General features: G+C 37.4%; 2 protein-coding genes across 2 annotated transcripts; one reads left to right on the top strand and one right to left on the bottom strand.

Moving 5' to 3' along the window:
* The first annotated feature begins 677 nt into the window (after positions 1–677).
* On the top strand, positions 678–4,290 carry LOC108852945 (formin-like protein 3). Its single transcript, XM_018626415.2, has 5 exons — positions 678–1,118; positions 1,204–1,801; positions 1,916–2,390; positions 2,469–2,904; positions 3,331–4,290. The coding sequence occupies exons 1-5, from the start codon at positions 984–986 to the stop codon at positions 4,156–4,158; spliced, it is 2,472 nt and encodes an 823-aa protein (XP_018481917.1). The 5' UTR covers positions 678–983; the 3' UTR covers positions 4,159–4,290.
* A 66-nt stretch (positions 4,291–4,356) lies between these two features.
* LOC108854182 (histone-lysine N-methyltransferase ATXR3) lies at positions 4,357–15,159 on the bottom strand. The gene is made up of 20 exons (XM_018627691.2): positions 14,869–15,159; positions 12,470–14,775; positions 12,250–12,306; positions 10,755–11,885; positions 10,187–10,551; positions 9,574–10,107; positions 9,378–9,478; positions 7,995–9,030; positions 7,839–7,910; positions 7,602–7,712; positions 7,425–7,525; positions 6,948–7,047; positions 6,750–6,845; positions 6,342–6,509; positions 6,130–6,255; positions 5,917–5,970; positions 5,552–5,802; positions 5,350–5,458; positions 4,958–5,260; positions 4,357–4,867 (listed from the first exon to the last, which is right to left on the bottom strand). The coding sequence occupies exons 2-20, from the start codon at positions 14,676–14,678 to the stop codon at positions 4,691–4,693; spliced, it is 7,101 nt and encodes a 2,366-aa protein (XP_018483193.1). The 5' UTR covers positions 14,679–14,775; positions 14,869–15,159; the 3' UTR covers positions 4,357–4,690.
* Positions 15,160–20,308: the final 5,149 nt, after the last annotated feature.

Genomic DNA, 20,308 nt, shown 5'->3' with positions numbered 1-20,308 from the left:
CATATTATGTACTATGTGCATATTTGATATTTGGGTTAGGGTTTATATTTTCTTTTAGGGGTTTAGTGACTAGTATTTTGAGTTTAGTTTATAAAATGTTTGGATTGACTTTAGAGTAAACACTACCTCCACTATTAGTAAACTACTTTTTAATTTCATTAATATGAACTATTCCATTTATAATGTTCTATTCTATTTACTCTGTTCATCTTCTTCCACAATATTATCTATTTCTCCGATCATTGCAGTCATAGCATGGCCAACATCGTATGAAAGATGACTGCTTCTTTTTGGATTGACGATCTCTGTTTCATCTGTAATCACTCTATCGTAATCACCATCTTCATAGTTACTGTCACCGCCAGTTCGATAATCACTGCCACCGTAATCATCAACATCTTTTTTAACCATTTTCTTTCCATTGTAATTTTCATTAATCTTACAATAATCAACATCACCATAAAGTTATTGATCACAATTTTTTTTCAATTACTGGCAACCGGTTGAAAAGAGGGACAAAACCGAGAAAAAATGGCACAAATGCTAGCAGATCTAATAACGTCAAAATCAGTGCTATATCTTTAATTTTGTTCTCAAATATGGCTATTTGGCCAATAAACCCATGATACAATATATAGAAAAAAAACCAAAAATGTTAATTGAAAAAGCTGAAGACCGGATTTACAAAGAAAACTATCTTCGTTTCTGTCACTCTGACAGAAGGACACAACATCTAAAAAAAACTTCCTTCAAAAAAGAAAATATATCCTAAAACAGAGCTCTCTTTTCGTTTTTTGAAAGAAACCACATTTTTAGTTGTCTTCCTGTTTTAGACAACATTTCCGCGTGTGGTTGCGATTGTTCGGCGCGGTAAAAAAGCGTTCGGACGTGGTCGGAGCTTCTCTGCATGGCGGTTTGCTTCCGAGGGAGTACGGCAAAGATATCTACCGTCGTTGCTCTTCTTCCCTCATCCTGGATGTTAAATGGGGAGATTGACAAAAGCTTTTCTGACCATCTCTCTCCTTCTTCTTGTTTGTGTCTCCGTTGAGATTATCGCTCGTGACGGTGCCAATGGCTTACGATCCTCTATTTCCGAGGAGGCTCACGGTGGCGATGTGGTAAATTCATTCTCCTTGTTTCATTGGTCAAATCTTGATTTAGGTTTAGGTTTTGTTTTCTTGACGAACATCTCATTTCTGATAGGCAGAGCAAACATGGATACATTGTCGAAAAGGAGTTAAAGATAAGAACAAAGAGTGTATTGTCTACATCTCTCGTGAAGCAGCAGCAGCCGCAGCAAATGGGTACGTAAAACTATCCGTCTTAACCGGAAGAAACATTGGTTCGAGAGGAAAGACCGGTTATCGGCATTGGTTTGGACCTCTTCTTGATTCTACTACAAGCTATCCAAGAAGGAAGCTGATCAGTAAGAAAAAGAAGTTCACAGTATCTGCTCCAAACTTCGTGCTTGGTCCTGCACCAGGTCCTGCTCCAACCTCTCCAAGTTACGACCGTACACCATCAACCTCTTCTTCTCATTCGCCGGTTGAGTCACCCGATGAATCAAACTCTGCTCCGGTTAAGAGAAAACCGAGCGTTGTTGCTCCTAGTCAAAGTCCTCCTCCACAGGCGAAGAAATATGATATTTTGATAGAGCTTATCATCGCTGTTGCTTCAACCGCTGTATTAACCTTCGTTCTAGTTGCACTGCTGTTCTTGTGTTGCTTTAGACGCAACCGCGGTCCTAGAGATGGACCAAGAGATGAAGGACAGTTTCTACATTTAGCTGCTTTATCACCTGGTAAGGAATGATGCTTTTTTTAATCAGAGAGAGAACGGTTCATGATCAAATTTCTTTTTGAAGATTACATAGACACAAAGCCCCCAACTATAACTCTTATATTTGCTCTTTCAGGATCAAATGAGACATCTCCGGCCGTTGCAAACCCGAGCAGGAGATTTTTCAGTGCTGTTTCCAAAAAGAAATCGTTTCTTTCAAGAATGTCTCTAAAGAGAAGTGGCCATGATCAGTTTCCAACAGCTCCAGCGTCAACATCCTCTGGAAATCATCCTCCATTAAAGCTTCCCCCGGGAAGATCAGCAGCTCCTCCTCCTCCTGCAGATCCAGCTCCACCACCTCCACAGCCGCCGCCACCTCCTCCTCCTAAATCAAAGCCTCCTCCTCCACCACCTAAACGTGTTCGTCCTCCACCTGCACCACCTAAAGGGACTGCTCCAAAGCGCCAAGGTCACAGTTTATCTGGAGATGCTTCTGATGTTGATTCTGAGACTGGTGCTCCAAAGACAAAACTTAAACCGTTTTTCTGGGATAAAATGGCTAACCCTGATCAGAAAATGGTCTGGCATGAGATCAGCGCCGGCTCATTCCAGTTAAACATCTTTCTTTGTACACTTCTGTAAGTTTTTTTTTCTACTGGGCTTACCTAACTTACCTTCTGCTTTTGTAGGTTCAACGAAGAGGCGATGGAGTCACTGTTTGGTTACAATGATGGGAACAAAAACAAGAATGGTCAAAGAGGAGAATCATCTAAAGACTCTGCTGTCCAGTATATACAGATAATTGATCCAAGAAAAGCTCAAAACTTATCTATTCTTCTCCGAGCTTTGAATGTAACAACAGAGGAAGTCGTCGATGCCATCAAAGAAGGTAATGAGCTCCCGGTGGAGCTCCTCCAAACATTGCTGAAGATGGCTCCAACTACTGAAGAAGAACTCAAACTTAGACTATACTCAGGAGATGTTAACCTACTTGGCCCTGCAGAGCGATTCTTGAAGATTCTTGTTGATATACCTTTTGCATTCAAACGTATAGAGTCGCTTCTATTCATGATCTCACTTCAAGAAGAAGTCTCTGGCATCAAAGAATCGCTCTCAACTCTAGAGGTAAGCCTAAACTGACACAAATTAATAACCTTTATCAGGGTCGGATCTGGTCACAGGCAAGCCAAGTGAACATTGGTCTCCACCTTAAAAAATATTCAGAAGTTTTACATATGCACAAATTCTCAAATTTTGAAAACAAAAAAGAAAAAAAATTACTGAAGTTCTTAAAAGATGTTTGAAACTGGGGCTTCTGCGTTCACAGCTGTGAGTTCCGCCACATGAGTTCGAATTCTGGCCACTGGTGAATTAACTTTTCGGTATCGCCAGAGATAGAGGACCAACATGTGTCAACACATGACTAGTGGTCAACACATGACTAGTCAGGACCACTTCTGTTTGAAACCCCAAAACTTCAGACCCGGCTTGCCCTTCAAACAAGACTACACATAACTAATATCCCTGTGTTGTGTCTTGTCTTTGTCTCAGGTGGCTTGCAAGAAACTGAGGAACAGCAGACTGTTCCTGAAACTACTAGAAGCAGTTCTCAAGACAGGAAATCGAATGAATGTGGGAACATTCCGCGGTGACGCACAAGCTTTTAAACTAGACACGCTCTTGAAACTCTCAGACGTCAAAGGAACAGATGGCAAAACCACACTTTTAAACTTTGTTGTCCTTGAGATCATTCGTTCCGAAGGAGTTCGGGCTCTCCGCCTCCAAAGCAAAAGCTTCTCGAGCGTAAAGACAGAGGACAACAACAGCACAGACTCAAGTCCACAATCGGTGGAGCGTTACCGAAGCACGGGACTCCAAGTGGTTTCGGGACTAACCACCGAGCTCGAAGATGTCAAGAGAGCAGCAATCATAGATGCTGACGAATTAGCTGCGACGCTGACGAATCTAAGCGGCTCGCTGACTAGTGCTAGGGAGTTTCTGAAGTCGATGGAGGAAGAGAGCGACTTCGAGAAAGCTTTAGCTGGGTTTATAGAGCGTGCGGATGGTGATATTAAATGGTTGAAGGAAGAAGAAAAGAGGATCATGGCGTTGGTTAAAAGCTCTGCCGATTATTTCCATGGCAAGTCAGCTAAGAACGAAGGGTTGCGTTTGTTTGCTATAGTGCGTGACTTCTTGGTCATGTTGGAGAAAGTTTGTAGTCAAGTTAAGGAAACTACCACAACTACCAAGACAAGGAATCATTCGGGCAAGAAAGAAACTGAAGTGTTGCAACCGTCGACGGATAACATTCAACAGCGTTTGTTTCCGGCGATAGCTGAACGGAGAGATGACAGTTCCGATGATTCAGACGATGAGTAGTTCTTCATCTTCTTAGTTGTTTTCTCTTTATCTTCCGGCTAAACTTGCTGTCCAAGTTTGTTAGCAAAATATTCAGACCAAACTGTAACAATATTATTATTATAATATACTTTTATGCATCTATTGTATATTTGTATATTCCTTCTTTTAATATAATCTGGGTGACAACCTTTATAATATATAGATTCAGGGACAAAAAGAACATAAGAGCTATTTTTACTTAATAAGATATCAAAAAGATGCAAAGCTAGTCAGATTATTTTCTCCTCTGAAAATTATGTGAGCCTGAAATCTAACAATGGTTCCTAACACAAAAGTTATTTATCAATTTCCAAAATCATATTTGAAATGTGGCAAAAGCTATACAATAAGAATTTGAGGGGGAAAGCGCTGCTCGAGTGAGGCTCTTTGCTGCGAATGGCACTGCTTTTGCTTTGGTCATAATCGATAAGAGACTATTTCTAGTAACTGTGTGTTGCATCCCTCGTCTGCTTGCTTTCCCAAAAAAGGGAATAATAAAAAGGTGTCCTACCTAACTATCCCATGTCGCTTGAAAGACATGCCGTCTGCTTCTTAGCCACTGCAACAGTTCTCTATCTAGTGACGAGTCGTTGAGGACAGCATCGAACATCGGGCTTCCAAATACTCCCGGGTTGCTTTTGAACATCCATATTTTATCCTTGGCCCACGGTTTTTGAGGTTGCTTTAACTGTGTACATAGGAAAAAATAAACATGTCAAGGACAAAGTGAAGACACATGAAAATGCACTTCGGAAGTGGGTCAAAGTAAGGACTTTACCATCTGTGAAACCATGGTTTTCACCGTTTTTGGGCCATAAACACGATGCTTTGATGGTTTCTGGGCCTTTGCGTAGAAGGAAGCAACGTCGGGTAAAGACAAGCACCCTCTGGTCGCTTTCACCAATGTAACATCTGGATCAGTATTTGTCTGTTCATACCAGTAAATTAGCTGCCCAAGACAATAGTTCTCCCCATAAGTTTTCCTGTACTCCTTTATGCTGTCACCTAATTTCTCCGCATACTTGGTCCCCAAATCTAAAGGGCTAATGTGTACAGGAGAAGAGACAAAGGACTTATATTCCTGCCACATATCCAAGACCCATCTGTCAGAAAAAAGTTCAACAAGATTTTGCCTTCTTTTGTCACTTAAGATTATACGGAACAACTTACCCAAACTTTGAAAAAGCACTTCGTATAGGCATATATGTGTATTAAATCAGCTGCAGCATCATTCCGACACTTGTACGTACAAGGTAGATCTCGGATCTCATCTCTCAACCTTCATGGAGATTTTTTTTTTTTTTGATATAAGGATATACTGTTTCCTAAAGTATAGTGTTTCAAGCATAAGTAATATGATTGATGCACTAACCAAAGTAATGATCTCTGAAGCTCCTCAAGGACATCTGCAGATCCGGATGGATCATGGGCACGAATTTTGTATCTAAGTTCATCAACAATGCCTTCCTCCACGTGAGGTGATAGGCACTGAAGCATCTCCTCAACTAAGGAGCCATCCCCGTTCCATAAAAGAGAGACTGTTTCTTCAGGAGTAAGCCTCTGCAGCGGAGGAGGAGCCTTCTTTGGATCATCCCCAAACACACGTCTCATAACATATCTTACCTGTGCATAACACTTTTCAGAGACTAGCTTCGTTTGGGGATAACATTTTTACAAACACTTGCACAAAAAATGTGAAAAGTAAAGACGAAAACACTAAAGAGAGATTGCAGTAACCTTGTCAAGTGTGACAGCCAAATTCTGTAGCCTCTGATTGTAGACACCCTCAGCCTGTATCATCAAAGTTACAGATATAATCAGCTATTGAAGTTGGAGAAAAAAAATCAAACCCCTTTTACTACATCCCAAAGCCAGCAGAGTTTCATATCACAAAAGACATGACCTATTGAAAGAACCTGCAAAAAAAGATTAAAAGAATGATAATCTGACCTGAACCTCAGCATCACTTTTCTCAACATCAAGGTGCACGTCTGAGAAATATTTTCTCTTTTCTTCCATATTATGCTTAAGAATTTCCTCTGGAAGCTTAGTTCTCTCGAAATTGATGAATCGCACCTTTATGCACAAGAAACTTTCTGTCAGAAGTTGTAATCCCATCAATAGTTCTGCGATAAACTAACATAAACTGATTCAAGACTAACCAGACGAGCAGTATACGCAATCACCCAATCTGGCAGACCACCAAGCAAACAACTTCCCAGTCCAGCTCTTCCCAACTCAAGATAATCTTCTTCTGAAACTGAATTTAGCATACAAGCTTCTAGCATCAGTTTGTGTCGATCCAGCAGACCATGCCATTCCTTTAATACCTGTTACAAATATGGTTCATAAAAAACTAAATCAACAATTCAGGGACAAAAGAAGATAAACTTCGGTACAAAGAAACTAATTAGTCGTTAGTGAACAAGCACAACATCAAACCACTAAGCCAAGCACACAGCAAAGATCTAGCCCTTTTAAACTCCATTAACAGAGTCGATATCATTACCCTCATGTATCTTTGATACCAGTAACATAATCATATATGTATATGTTAATAGCACAATTACCTTCTGAAATGCACCTTCACCAGTGAGATTCAAGTAGCTGCCTCGGCATACTTGGCTACCACATAAGCAAACAGACGCTTCATATTCTTCCTTACTCTGTTGCAGGTATAAGTATCGTTCTTTAGGGAACATAAAGATTAACCCAACGAATTAATACTTTCTTATAGTAGGAACTTGATAAGAGAGGGAAGAACAGACCTCAGTTACTGAGTTATAATCAAAAGTTATCTCTTCGCCATACTCAATAGGACGTACTGAATAGATGCCAATCTGGTAGTGTCCATCCACCGCAGTAACCCTAGAAGCACCAGATGACAAAGGAGGGTGGGGTGAGTGAACCGTTTATAACCTATTATTAGATAGGAAGACAGTCAAACGACTCAAGCAACAGGAGTTCCACTCCCAATTTCCGAAATGCATGTATACATTGGTAAACGAACGAGACTCACCAAATGCGTATCAGCAGAGCAGATACAACCATAAGCAAATGTTGGTAAGTGTATCCAGACAAACTTTGTGAACAAATAATTGATATGTGTGCATTGATCTGAGTATACTTAAGCAGGCTAGTTTATGCATGCATCATGTATGACACTAATTATTATGACGGTCTGCTCTCAGAATCAAAAATTCTGGAAGTAATGGATGATTGCAGAATGAGAGAATTGAACTTACTTAGCTTCACAGTTCGGTCGGCAAGAGTGACAAATTCGACTAGCATAATTAGCCTTGTGCATGGCATCAACAACAACTAAATCATATCCATCAGCATCACCCTGCCGTGCAACATAAAAAGTAAGAAAATGGTCTAAAAAAATAAATACAAGCCCAAACATCATCTTTTCTTCATACCTTTGGTCTCTCAAGATATATATTGTAAAACTCTGGTGCAGGATCAGTTTTGTTTTCCTGTAAGGAACGAATCCCATCTTGCTTCTCAAACCACTTCCAAACAGGATAAACCTACAATATCCAAAACATACGTTCAGAGTTCCCTTTCAGAGAATGTTCCACAGCACCCAGAGAATTTCAGAAATGGTGCAGCTGAGTAACTGATAAAACATAAAAACTGCAAAGCTGCAGACCCACCTCTCCAAGAAATTCAACAACAAAATCTTCTACTACAAAACCACTTTGTTTGTTGCACACCACACCGAGGCCCTGCTTGGACAAAAAAGTAGCAGATCAACAAAAAAGTCCTAAATAAATTGATGATTACCCTATGAAAGAATGACAGAGCTATACCTTCCGATAAGACACATAATTATCATCAGAACGACTTTCTATAGCCTTTAAGATGCCTTGACACATCCTCATTGTTTGTATATCACACTCTTCACGAGCATTCTCTTTGAGCTCTTCAATCACAGGCCTTAAAGGGAATACCATGGGGGTGTTACCAGATCCAGTGAATAACCTAGCTTGCCTGTTCAGGGTACGTAAGACTACATCTTCTATAAACGAATGTTTATCCTGCAGTGACCAGTCCAATTTTGGCATTGAATCAAGTAAGAGGTTATGAGTGTAAGGATCGATTCCATAAACCTCTTGCTCTAAAACCTCGTTGCCAAGAAGCTTTCTTGGTTTATACTTCTTGACTTCGGGAAGTTCCATATCTAACTCTTCAGTGCCATTTTTTTGTGCATTAAGCTTCTCAGCATAGTCTTCTGGCAGAGAAACCCGCATCTTTCGTTGTACCTCCTCCTCGTCGGCTACAATTGTGTACTCTTCAATCACTTCATATTTCCTAGTGACTGGTGGCACAAGACCAGCTTTGGTCATACGTGCACCCCATTCTCGTTCTTCGATCACAGAATCAAAGGACTCATCTGCTGTGAAGTATTTTTCGACACGTGAGTCCTGTGATCGAACTTCTGAACGGATGTCGGTTTCACTTTCTGAAGCTGAAGCTGGGCTATAACTGTCATTCTCAGAGAGCTCAGAAGATGTTTCACTTCCGGAACCAAATGATTTACGATTCAGTTTAGACAAACGCCTTTTGATTTCTCGGTCAGATGCATATTCTCCGTAGTCCGACGCACCATTTACACCAAACGTGTCACTAGTCCTGCTCATGTACTTCTTTTCAGTTACTGATTTACTCAACTTCTTGTTGTACTTCGAGGCAGATGAGAACCCTGAGCCATCTTGCCATGACTTCATTAGTTCATCTCTTCTGTATGAAGAGGTAACCATAGAGACCTCTTCTAAACGTGTGGCAAGTTGAATAAATGGTACGATGATTCGGTTCATGTCTTTGGAGCCTCCCCGATTCCTCCCTCTGGATACATAAGATAAAATCAGAAGAAAGTTACAAAGCCACGAGTAAAGAAGTAAATAGAAAAAAACCCTACCTTTATTACAACAGACTACACCCTACTTGAGAACTACGAGCCTAGTAATGAAAGTCTGAAGACCCAGCACGTGGGAAGAAAACGGTTATTAACTTGAGAAATTATAATACATAATCAAGAAAGGACATCAGCAATTCTACATATTGTTTGGCAAGCAGAAGATCAGTAGCAAAGATGTTGCGTATCTATAATTTGCAAGAAAAGATTTGAAGTATCATTGGCATAATCAACGAACTAAAGAAGTCAACCCAGACAAAGAAGAAGGAAGCCTTACTTAATTGCTTCCCTGCACATCCGACTGATATCCTCCTTGACAGATTTCAAACCATGACTAACGTAGTAACCGTTTTTCATTTTTTCCTCTATTTGAGCAACCTGGTAACCAAAATTACACTAAGATTAATTTTAAACTGATGGTAAAGAAATGAGAGAAGACATAATATTGAGCATACACGAAAACCAGAAAGCACCTTTGAAGTAAAGAAGTCAAAAGTATTCTGCTTCATGATGCCCCTAAGGCTTGAAGCAAGGAATTCCTCCACTCGCTTATACCCATGTTCTGACTTTTTAACCGCCCATCGCCTGATACGAGCATCCCTGGATAGAATTGCCGATGATTTCCTTGCATCATACAATTTTGAGCGTTTATATAAGCTTTTACGGAATAACTGATTGGCTGAGTCTCGCTTTTCCACTCGATCGAAGTAATCTTTAAGGTTACCAAAATCATCTGTATCACCTCCTATGCCCTTAGACTTGGAAACATCTGTAGTCTGTTTCAAACTCCTTAACCTGGAACTCAACTCACCTGATCGAGGATGCTGGAATTTGAGCCAGCTTACTTTTTTATAGTTCGATGTCAAATCTCCAAACTGGGAGCAGCCTGTGATGTTTACAGAAGATATATGGGGAAATAAACGAAGAACTTCCTCAAGCATGCTGGAAGTCACGTTTGTGCAACCAACCAGAATGACAGTGTCTATCTTCTGCGTGTTGTAAGTATTCTGCAAGAGAATGTCATGTTAGATCAGTGAAAGTACGAAATTGCTCAAATACTGTAAACGGAAAGCATAGAGTGCTCACCATGATACTCCAGAGCCTAGAATCTGTGCAGTTGGGACCCAAAGAAGATAAGTCAACTTGTCTTGAAATATCCTTGTATGAATCAACTGTGGCTTTCCAATGTCTACAAGTCATGGATGCAAATGCAAGTGATTTTACATCATATCTCAACAAATGAAACACCCGTGCTAACGCATGACCATCTAACAGATCCCAGTAAATCCCCACGGTGCGAGAAGATCCACTTCCTTCTACATGGAAGGTAGCGTCCCCACATAAATCCTCAAATGCAACCTCATCCTTATGAGACACATCATCCACTTCAGAATGGTCCCCACTTTCACCAGCCATCAATCGAGCTCTTTTTGAATAGGAGGAATCAAACTCTGAGGTTTATGAACCAAAAAACAAAAGAGAGAAGAGAATTAATGTTCAAAACATATGAAAGCTGGAGTTAAACACTGTTATAACAGAAGGGATAAAGAAAAGGAAATATCCACCCAAGTTCAGAAACCAATAATAACTTAAAGAAAGGCATGACCTAATAGGAGGAATGGAATGGCATTAAAATACTGGCAGTAATGCATACCTGAAGAGTGGTACATGTACTTGTCAGTCTCTTTCTTTGGATGTCTTCCATTGATCCAAGAGTCTACAACATCGTTTATGGCAGCAGAAAATTCCCGACTCTTGAATGTTTTCATAACCAATTGATGGAGTTTCCCACGGAAATAACCAAGGAACTGAGGGTGAATACTATGGAATGAGCTTAGACTTGTGTCCATTTCAGAATGCTTGAAATCCTGCGACTCTGAGACAACAAGGCTTTGACAATTTGAAGGCAGAGCTGTTTTTTTTCCCTGGAGCTTGGCACTGGTTTCAAGAGTTTTTGTGATAGAAGTAACAGGTACCCAAATTTTATCAGATTCCCTGAAGACACTACTATGGTTCTTTATTATACCTTTATCAACCAATATCTGGAGCCCTGAAAATGGCAGAGGTCCTTGTTCTTGACCAGCACCATCTATATAGAACCAATCACCCAAATGCAATTGCAAATCATCGACTGTATACAGACGATCTGTAGGGGTATTAACAGATGCGCCGGTTCTCCAACCCCCCTGCAAATCTTGACTACCGCAAGATGTTGATTGAGAAATAGTTTCGACTGATTCCCACTTAGAATCACTAGATGCAGGGGATGAACGAGAATGCCTTGAGGAGCACTTTTCCCTACCACGAACTTTTACTTGGGGATCAGGAACCGATGGAACTTGATCATTTACGACCAATGAGTTAAGCCTAACTACAGAAAGCACACTAGCCTTGACTCCCCTCGCCTGGTTTCTCTCATCTACACCAGAAAAAGCCCACAGGGGAAGTTCCAGCTTAGAGCTGCTTCGAGGATAATACAAATCATTTTTGTGATGCCTTCGAGGATCCTCATAACCAGACTTCTGCATCAGGCATAGTGGGAAACCATCATTCAGAACCAATTTCTTTTTGTAATATATATCTTGGGAAGCTTCATCGCGTCTTATCCAGTCCCCTCCCTTGCAAGACCAACGACCTGAAAACCAGCTGCTTATCTCGTTGCTCTCAGAACCATCAACAATTTCTGACTTCAACTCTTCGATATCCCCTGTGTTGGGCTCTGAACGCCCCAGCGACTCATCCCCTAACAACTGATCTACCACTAGATAGTAGCACCAGGTGATATCTGCAAATACCAGAGCAGAACTATTAAATAGCGTCATGTTAAACATGCAGCTAAACAAAAAGCTATGATTATTAAAACTTGACGTCTAAATGAATCTCCATTTTCATGCACAAACCATCATATGGCAGTAGGCGGCTATTACATCTTTAACAAACATACAACACTTCCAAATAGTACAAACGAACTAATATAGATATAACTGGCCATATAACATATCTATCATAAGTAGATATAAACACTCGTATCGTTCTGTTTTCTCAGAGACAGTAGGTGAAGTAGGCAAGGTTAGGAATATAAACTGCCAGAAATAGAAAAAAGCATATCATGCTATAGTAAACGTGTAAGTGGTGCCAACGAAACATACCTTCAGGACTCACAAATCTTCTAGTCTCTTCAAGCTCAACTTTAATCTGCATGGCTTCTGCAAAGTGATAAAAATAAGCCTATCTTAGGTATGGTGTAGAAGCTCCAGGATACAGTAAATAATTTACAAAGAAAATGCTCCAGATATTTGCTAGCTTTTTGGGCTGAAAAAGCATAAAATCTGTGGCCAGAAAAATAAAATAGTACATTAATTACAGTACCTCCAAGTGTTTCAAGTTCCCTTCCGGGGGTGATAGTACAACCCTCCATGAGACTAGCGATCCTTTTATCAAACTGAAAATCTTCATGATGTTCTACTAAAAGTTCCTTAGTATCTGGTATAGACACTGATTCAGGCAATGAATATCCAGCTTCTTGGTCCATAGGAACTGCTTCGGCAGAATCTACAATGTCTTCTAATAAATTACCAGGCGCTTCAGGAGGATTGACGAACCTTGTCACTGCATCTGACACGACCGATGGAAAATTTATGTTGACCATAGGAGATGTTGCATTTTCAATAGTGACCCACCTGTTGTTGTCTGCATGTTTAATCATATGGTCAGAGAAAAGAATGCCTTGCTCCACAAGATCTTTAAGCTCGGACAGCTTTGAAGGCCCATTTTCCATGCCATAGTAATCAAGATAAAACCACTTCCCCATAGAAGAATCAGCCGCCACAGACTCTTTTCCCTTTGCAGGCTCGTGAGGTGGTGTATCACAAATGTCCATATCTACCTCCATTGATGGCAACTCTTCAGTAGGAGCTTCAGAAACTTGTACAGGCTCGTTTCCCTTTGCACACGGACTTGGAATCTTGGATGAATCACAAATAGAACTTTTTTCAACCACCGAATCATTGTTGTATAAAATGTTTTGACCTTGCAATTCTTTGCTTGATGAAGCCGACTCTTTCCCATTAGAATCCCTGTGTCTGTACTTATGCTCAAGCTCCGTGGCAGCCTGAGAATCCCTCCTCTCCCTAACTCCACTTTTCCTGCTTATTTCCCTATGGCCATTACGTCTGTTACGATCGCTCTGGGGATCTTCCCTATAGTTAGAAGTACCATCCCTACGATCACTGGACCACTCAGAGTAACTTGGACTTCTTCTATAATCATGGTGCTGGCTGCGATCATGGGGAGACCTTTTACCAGCATGTGAAGACTTCTCAAAGATGTATGGCGACCTCTCCCGGGTATATGGCGACCTCTCCCGATGGAGTGGACTTCTATCCCTGTGTTCATGGTACCTAGACCGGTCATGTGGAAAAAGTTCAGATCGTGCAGGACTGTGCCCATGTCTGTCTGAAAAAGCCCTTGCAGGGAAAGATGAGTCTTGGTGCTTTCTAGAATACTTTTCCAGAGATGAAGTTTTTGATGAATATGAATCTTTGTAGAGTCTCTCAACAGAGTGACGTGAATAGTGGTCTGAGTGAAGAGATCGGGAATAGTCATCAGAAATTTTTCTATATTTGGAGCTCCCATAATCCCCAAAATCATCATAAGAGTGTTTGCGCTCAAAGCTATCCGGTTCAGCTCCATGTCGCTTCAACTTGTTCACAGTAGAAGAATACTCTTTCCCAAGACTACTGGGATCGTTGTATTCGTTCTTATGTAAATTATCCTCTATTACAATTTTGGAACTGATCCTCGTAGCCCTGTCATTCCCGTTTCTGAATTCTCTCCGGCGATAGAAATCCTCATTCAAAAACCTTCCACCAGACGGGGTACGTTCATGTTCATAATCATACTCGTATCTCCACGTTTTCTCTCTGTCTGATTCATTCCTACGAGACGACCGGTTGTAACAATGATCATCCTTTACTGCATCCATCTTATGCCATCTGTCTGGGATGAACTCCCCTTTCTCAATTTCATCACTGGGATCTCTCCATGACCTGAAGTCTCTCTCTTCTTCTTTGCTGTACTTATCTGAGGATAAATCCCTTGTCTCTGCGTACCCTTTATCATAATGCAACTCAGCCTCTTTCTTCCAACTCTCCCCAGAAATCTCGCCCTTTACAAACTCACTCCTCTGCAATGACTTGACGGGCGAAATTTCACCATTCTCCAAAACCCCATGAGAAGTCATTGTACCTAACTCACCTTCTTCGACTTCATCTTTAAACCCAGAATCTCCACCGTTTTGGAGTTGACCATTATGCAGAGGTGGTTCACTATTCTTCTCCTGTGGGAGTTTCGGCTGCTCCTCTGTTTGTTTCTGAGGCTGCTTAGGCTTTCTCTTGATAACTTTACGAATTACTTTCTTAACAATTTTCTTCTTCTTTTTAGCTGGCGGAAGCTTATCATTATTAGCTGAGATTGATGTGTGACCATTCTCAGCAATCTTGGTATCACTGTTGCCTCCACAAAGCGTCGTCTCCATGATATTGAGTAGAGGCATGCATGCTACACCCCCATCGCTCATGGAAAACTCCACAAATTCTTCCTCTACCCAAACCTTCCTTAAGCCTCCTCCCCTTCTTTAACACTCATGCTTCAGAATCCACCGCCCACTCAACAACCTGCAAAGGGGGAAGAGGAGAGCGAGAATCTCAAAACCCTACAGGGCCGATTGATGAAATTAGAGGAGACGAGACAACCAATTTGAAGCTTACCGGGAGGGTAAGGAAACGTCGCGAGACGGATCAAGAAACCCTAGAATGGAGGTGGGAGAGATGATGAATGAAGATGAATGAAGATTAAGAGAATAGATCGAGAGGTCAAAGAAGGCGAATCGATAATGTAACCCTACAACGCTCTTGCTCAATCTCAATCTGTTTGTTCCCGTTTTCGCCGTGAAATCTACGCCGCCGCGTGTGTTTGTTCTCTCTCTCTCTCTCTGCGACCTTCGCTTCTCTTCTGTATCTCTCTCTCTATCTCTCCGTCGTGTTTTATTTTCCCGAAAGAAGAAGGCGCCCGTCGTGTTAATTACTTTATTTTTTTATTTACTGGAATTAATTATGTTTACTTTTTAACCCTGATTAATCGATATGAAATTTGCTGTTCAAAGTTACCGAAATGGTAATTCTGAAATTTTGGTAACTCTGGATTATTTACTTGTCAGGAAAATAGGGCTCAATATTTTAATCTTTTTAAATTATAACACATTCTTTTTTTCTGTTTAACATTTTTTACATGGACCTTGAATATATTAAAAAGATTTCCTTCCTTGAATAACTGATATATGTACATGTTTTTTTTCTGTATGATATAAACATACGATTTATTGTTATTTTCAGTTACCAGTCATCTAAATCAATAAAACCAAAGCCTAAGTTTTTTTTTCTTTTTGAAAAAGGTGAAAAGAAGCAATCTAAATAGCAAACCATAACCTAAGTTTTTCTCGAAGGTTTTCCTTTAATATACCTTGTTCATTGTTTTCTAACTATATTTTTTATACTCCCACTTTTCCTCATTTTATAATTTTATATGTTCTTTCTAATATTTGAATCAAAATAGAGAAACGAAAAATCTTTTTTTTTTGTTATATTAACTATAATAAAAATTATTAACTAATTAACTATAAATTTGAGACCTTGAATATACAATCAATTCTAGGGCGCTGGTGCTTTTCAGATACTTCTTAGAAAAAGAACAAGATCTTTTCAGATAAAGTTGGTATAGTATTCTGCAAGGCTTCATCGATTTAATGGGAGCAAGGAACGTAAGAGTTAGTCTTTCTCTTTTCCACTGGGAGATGGAAGCTTTATTTTGGGTAATAGAATATATGAAGAATTTACGTTAGTTTCAGGTCACATTTGCAACAGATTCTTCTTAAGTGGTGAAGATGATTTCAGAACCGAAAAATATAGCCTATTTTGCAAGTTATTGGAAGATATCAAGATCCTTCAGGAAAATTTTCTCATCTCAGATTATTCATGTACCTCGAACGCAGAATCAGAAGGCGGACAGCCTAGCACGAAATGTCAGGAAAAAACCGTCTTTCGTCGTTCACATAGATGTAGATCTCCCACCATGGTTCACAGAATCAACATGAGTCTCTTTGTTTTCGTTGATGACAAAAAAAAAATTAACTATAAATCATTTATTTTGTTATATTAATCTCTAATCAAACTTACCATTATTTTCAAACCAAACTTAACATTATTTTCTAACATAAATATTCTCTAATCAATTGACAAAAAAAAAAAATATTCTCTAATCAATTTTATGATAAAATTAAACAGATTTATTTAAATGTGACATTCAAACTTTAAGTATTATACAATCATGTGTATTATTATTTCATTTCACATAAAATATAAAATATAAACTATAAATTTGATTAAAACATATAAATTTATTTTTCAAATATATGTTAATAATTTTATGATTAACATTATTCACACGTATATATTTGAATTATAAGAATACAATAATTAAATTTTGGTTTAGTAATTTCCTCAAAATAAACATAGAATAAAATTTATTTGGCTTATTAAAAACCTAGCGACATATCTATCTATTTTATTAAAACATAAGGAATTTATTTGACATAAAATATTTTAATTTGGAAAGATAAATTTATTAATATACAGAAACATACTAGTTGGTGTTTTAATTTATAGATAAATACATCAAAAATGATTAATGTAGTTAAAATTAGTTTATTAATTTAATGAAATCGTCGAGTATTAAGTTTATCATATCATATACATTTATGTTTGGATTAATATAATTTTTCCTAGAAATTGGGTTTTCGACTTACTAATTTTTCAATTGTTTCTTATGGTGCCACATAAGCAAAATTGACATCCTAATTAAGTGAAATCTAAGAAAAATTCTTTTTTAATTAATATCAACTTAATGTTACAACTTTAAATGTATCTCTATTAATATATAGGGGATTTTATAGGATATATGATATCTGTTTGGATGCTTACGGATTGTTTATGTATAATATACTTTTGATGTATAAATTATGAGTTTCTTTTATCTTTGATCTATAAAATTTAAATAAAAATTATATTTTCTAGGTTATTTTCATAATGTGGTTATTTTTTCATAATGTGGTTATTAAGACTCTACATAATTCTAACCCGTAAATATGATTTTATTTATTTTAACTGAACTCATATTTTATATATTCAACACTCTCTGTATTGAAAAATTCGTCTGTGCATTTTAAAAAAAAATCTATAATTTTATTAAATTTAGTTTATGTGATTTAGTTTATATTTTAAATGAAACTATTTTCTAAGGAGTTGAGATAATCCAAACCCGTATTATGATTTTGTTGATTTAATCATTTGTTATTTTAACTTGATTTTGTTTTGAAGTTTCATTTAATAAATGCTTTCAAATAATCAATAATGTGAAAGATTTTTTGGAAAGATATGATGCAAACATTTAGGAAACAAAATTTTCAAAAAGGCTAAGAATTGAATTATATTAAATATTATTTAATGTAACTGCAAAATAACGGCTTTTGATTGGTTGCAAATAATGCTGACAAAAAAATACAGAATTTTTTTGTAATTAACTTAAAAATTCAGGGGCAAATTCATAAGCATTCATCTGCTTTAATAGTATTGATATAACATATCGTAGAACAAATTTGTAAATGGGAAGTATATTAATATGGAAGAAAGTAAGCATATTAAATGGCAATTTTGTTTAGTTATAACTTCCTTTAATTGATGAAAAAACAAATCTTCCCATTAATTGTAGGAGAAAATATAGGACACGAAGCATTGATTGATATTGCATAGTTATAGTTAGTTAATTATTATATGGCCAAACAGTTAATTAATAAACAGTAATAGATAGTCCAAACAACTTTTTAATTAGATTTTTCAAGAATACTTCCCTTTTAATAGTATAGATTGTTCATTGTTTTCTAATATTTTTTTATAATCCCAGTTTCCTCATTTTATAATTTTACATGTTCTTTCTAATATTTGATTCAAAATAGAGACGAAAATCGAGAAAAGATAATCAAAATTGATTATGAAAATTTTGTTTATTTAACGCTGGATAATTATGCTATTACAACTATGCTATTACAACTATGAGAAATATTACAGACGATTCTACAGTCGACAATTCTACCTGCCGTATGAAGATTCACGCCTGACTGCATCACATGAGCCACCCTATGAGATCCACGTTTGACGTTACTCCTTGCGCCATGCTGCAGATCTCTTGTAAACATTTTCCCCATTAGTTTGCATAATTCCGCCTTTTCTGGGAATCAAAACTTAGACCTTCTAATATAAAGCATTAATGAACTTTTGGTCAAACCACTAGACCAATGGGACTTCCACGTTGATTATGAGATTAGATGACACTTTTTCAATATAATTACTTTTTCCTTTAAATATTACAAGATATGTGGTTATTCGGCCATTTCCTTTTTATGAACACTAGAGATTAGTCCGCCCTACGGGGCGGGTTGTTTTCTAAAATTTTATATCAAAATATATTTTAATTTTATAAAATATTTTAAATTTTATTTTAAATTGGATATAATAAATATAATTTATTCTCTAATTAGATCATATATATTTATTTTGTTAACATTTGATATTTGTTTATAATTCTTACGTGTTTGGATTTTTACTTGTTATCAACTATATTTTATGATATTGTACTATTTCATTTTCAGTATTCATTTCAGTTATATATTTTTATAATGGAAATACAATATCTTTTTGCACTTGCATGAGATTATATGTGTGCATGAGATTATATGTGTAGTTTTTCAGTTTATTTTTAATTATGTGTAAAGGTTTTATGTTTTATGTTTGATTTTGATAAATCTAAATGTATTCTATCTGTGATTATGAGTGTGTCTCTAACAATGTTTTAATTCAAAAAGTTTTGTAACCAAATACTAAAATCGTATTGTCTTTGCATAATCTAGCATGTTTTATCTTCGCATAGTTTTTTTTAGTGTTAAGTCGATTTTTCTGTCAGCAGAAGGGAAAATGTATTTTAGAACATAATTTATTATATTTCACCTAAATAAATGAAAAATTGCCATTTACTTATAATAATAGCATGTGTCACAGGGGTAATTTAACTATGTTAGATTGGTGACATATTATTGTTGCTCATGTGCATCTATAATTGGCCAGATAACATTCTAGTCAGGTGACTCGCACTCCGTGAATAGACATTTTGGTTCGTTTCCAGCATTTGTCGATGCGAGTTTTATCTGATTTCCATTCAAGTATATCCAATATTTCAAGTATAGAAAGAGCCAGAGAAGATGGGACATTGTGTTTTTTTTTCTGCATTTGTTATTAAGGTCGGATTTATTGGTCAATTTATAGGTGGCATGTTATATTATGTGAGAGCGAATCATGCCGGAGTTACTGAGATGTATATCGAATATTTTTTTATATTTATGTTATGGTGGGAGTTTATTTTGTGATTGTGCTTTACGGCCTTATATTTTTGAAACGAAGTTAATAATTTGACTGAGTTACAAACCTTTTTTTCCTATAACCTATGTTACAGAATTTCTTTCGCCTTTGAATTTTGAGTGTCGAGTTGTGATTTGTTGTACCATTATAGAATTAAGTGAGAGTTCTTTTTTATTGGCATGAATTATTGTTTGGGCCTTTGCATGACACTGTGGGAAGACGGGATTTTTATGATATCTTCTTGCTTTGGGTGTAAGTTAAAAAAAGCCATTATGTAGAAGTGTAATTGTGAGCGAATCATGTTGCACAGAAGGCATGTATCATCAATATTACTTTAAAATTATTTAAAGTTATGATACTCCATAAAAATTAATAACACTAATAATATAAGTTCAAATAAATATGTGAATAATAGCCTATAAAAAGGATTAAGTTTATACTAATATATTTAACTGTTTAGGTTGCTATTCATTATCCTAGATTTTCTCAATTCAAATAAGATAATAATATTTATATATCAAAACAAACAGATTTTAAAAGTATTCATTTTTAATTTCGAATATCTATTCTGGAACGCCATGTTATTATGCCTGACTGGGACGACACGATTGTTGGGCCCGAATATGGCCCGCTAGCTGATAATAAAACCGAAACAAATATTGGGCCCAGTCAAAACCCAACACGT

Source organism: Raphanus sativus, chromosome 7 (genome assembly GCF_000801105.2).
Source record: "Raphanus sativus cultivar WK10039 chromosome 7, ASM80110v3, whole genome shotgun sequence".
NCBI lineage: Eukaryota > Viridiplantae > Streptophyta > Magnoliopsida > Brassicales > Brassicaceae > Raphanus > Raphanus sativus.
Note: the sequence above shows the minus strand (reverse complement) of the source record. Positions and strands in the feature narration are given on the sequence as shown.

Excerpts from the sequence above, each read along its gene's own strand:
- LOC108854182 (XM_018627691.2), bottom strand. The coding sequence starts at position 14,678 with ATGAGCGATGGGGGTGTAGCATGCATGCCTCTACTCAATATCATGGAG. Across the intron at positions 9,479-9,573 it reads TTGACTTCTTTACTTCAAAG|GTTGCTCAAATAGAGGAAAA; the intron begins GTGCTTTCTGGT and ends TTTGGTTACCAG. Across the intron at positions 7,048-7,424 it reads CGACCGAACTGTGAAGCTAA|GGTTACTGCGGTGGATGGAC; the intron begins GTAAGTTCAATT and ends TGGTGCTTCTAG.
- LOC108852945 (XM_018626415.2), top strand. The coding sequence starts at position 984 with ATGGGGAGATTGACAAAAGCTTTTCTGACCATCTCTCTCCTTCTTCTT. Across the intron at positions 1,802-1,915 it reads TTTAGCTGCTTTATCACCTG|GATCAAATGAGACATCTCCG; the intron begins GTAAGGAATGAT and ends TTGCTCTTTCAG. Across the intron at positions 2,905-3,330 it reads AATCGCTCTCAACTCTAGAG|GTGGCTTGCAAGAAACTGAG; the intron begins GTAAGCCTAAAC and ends TCTTTGTCTCAG.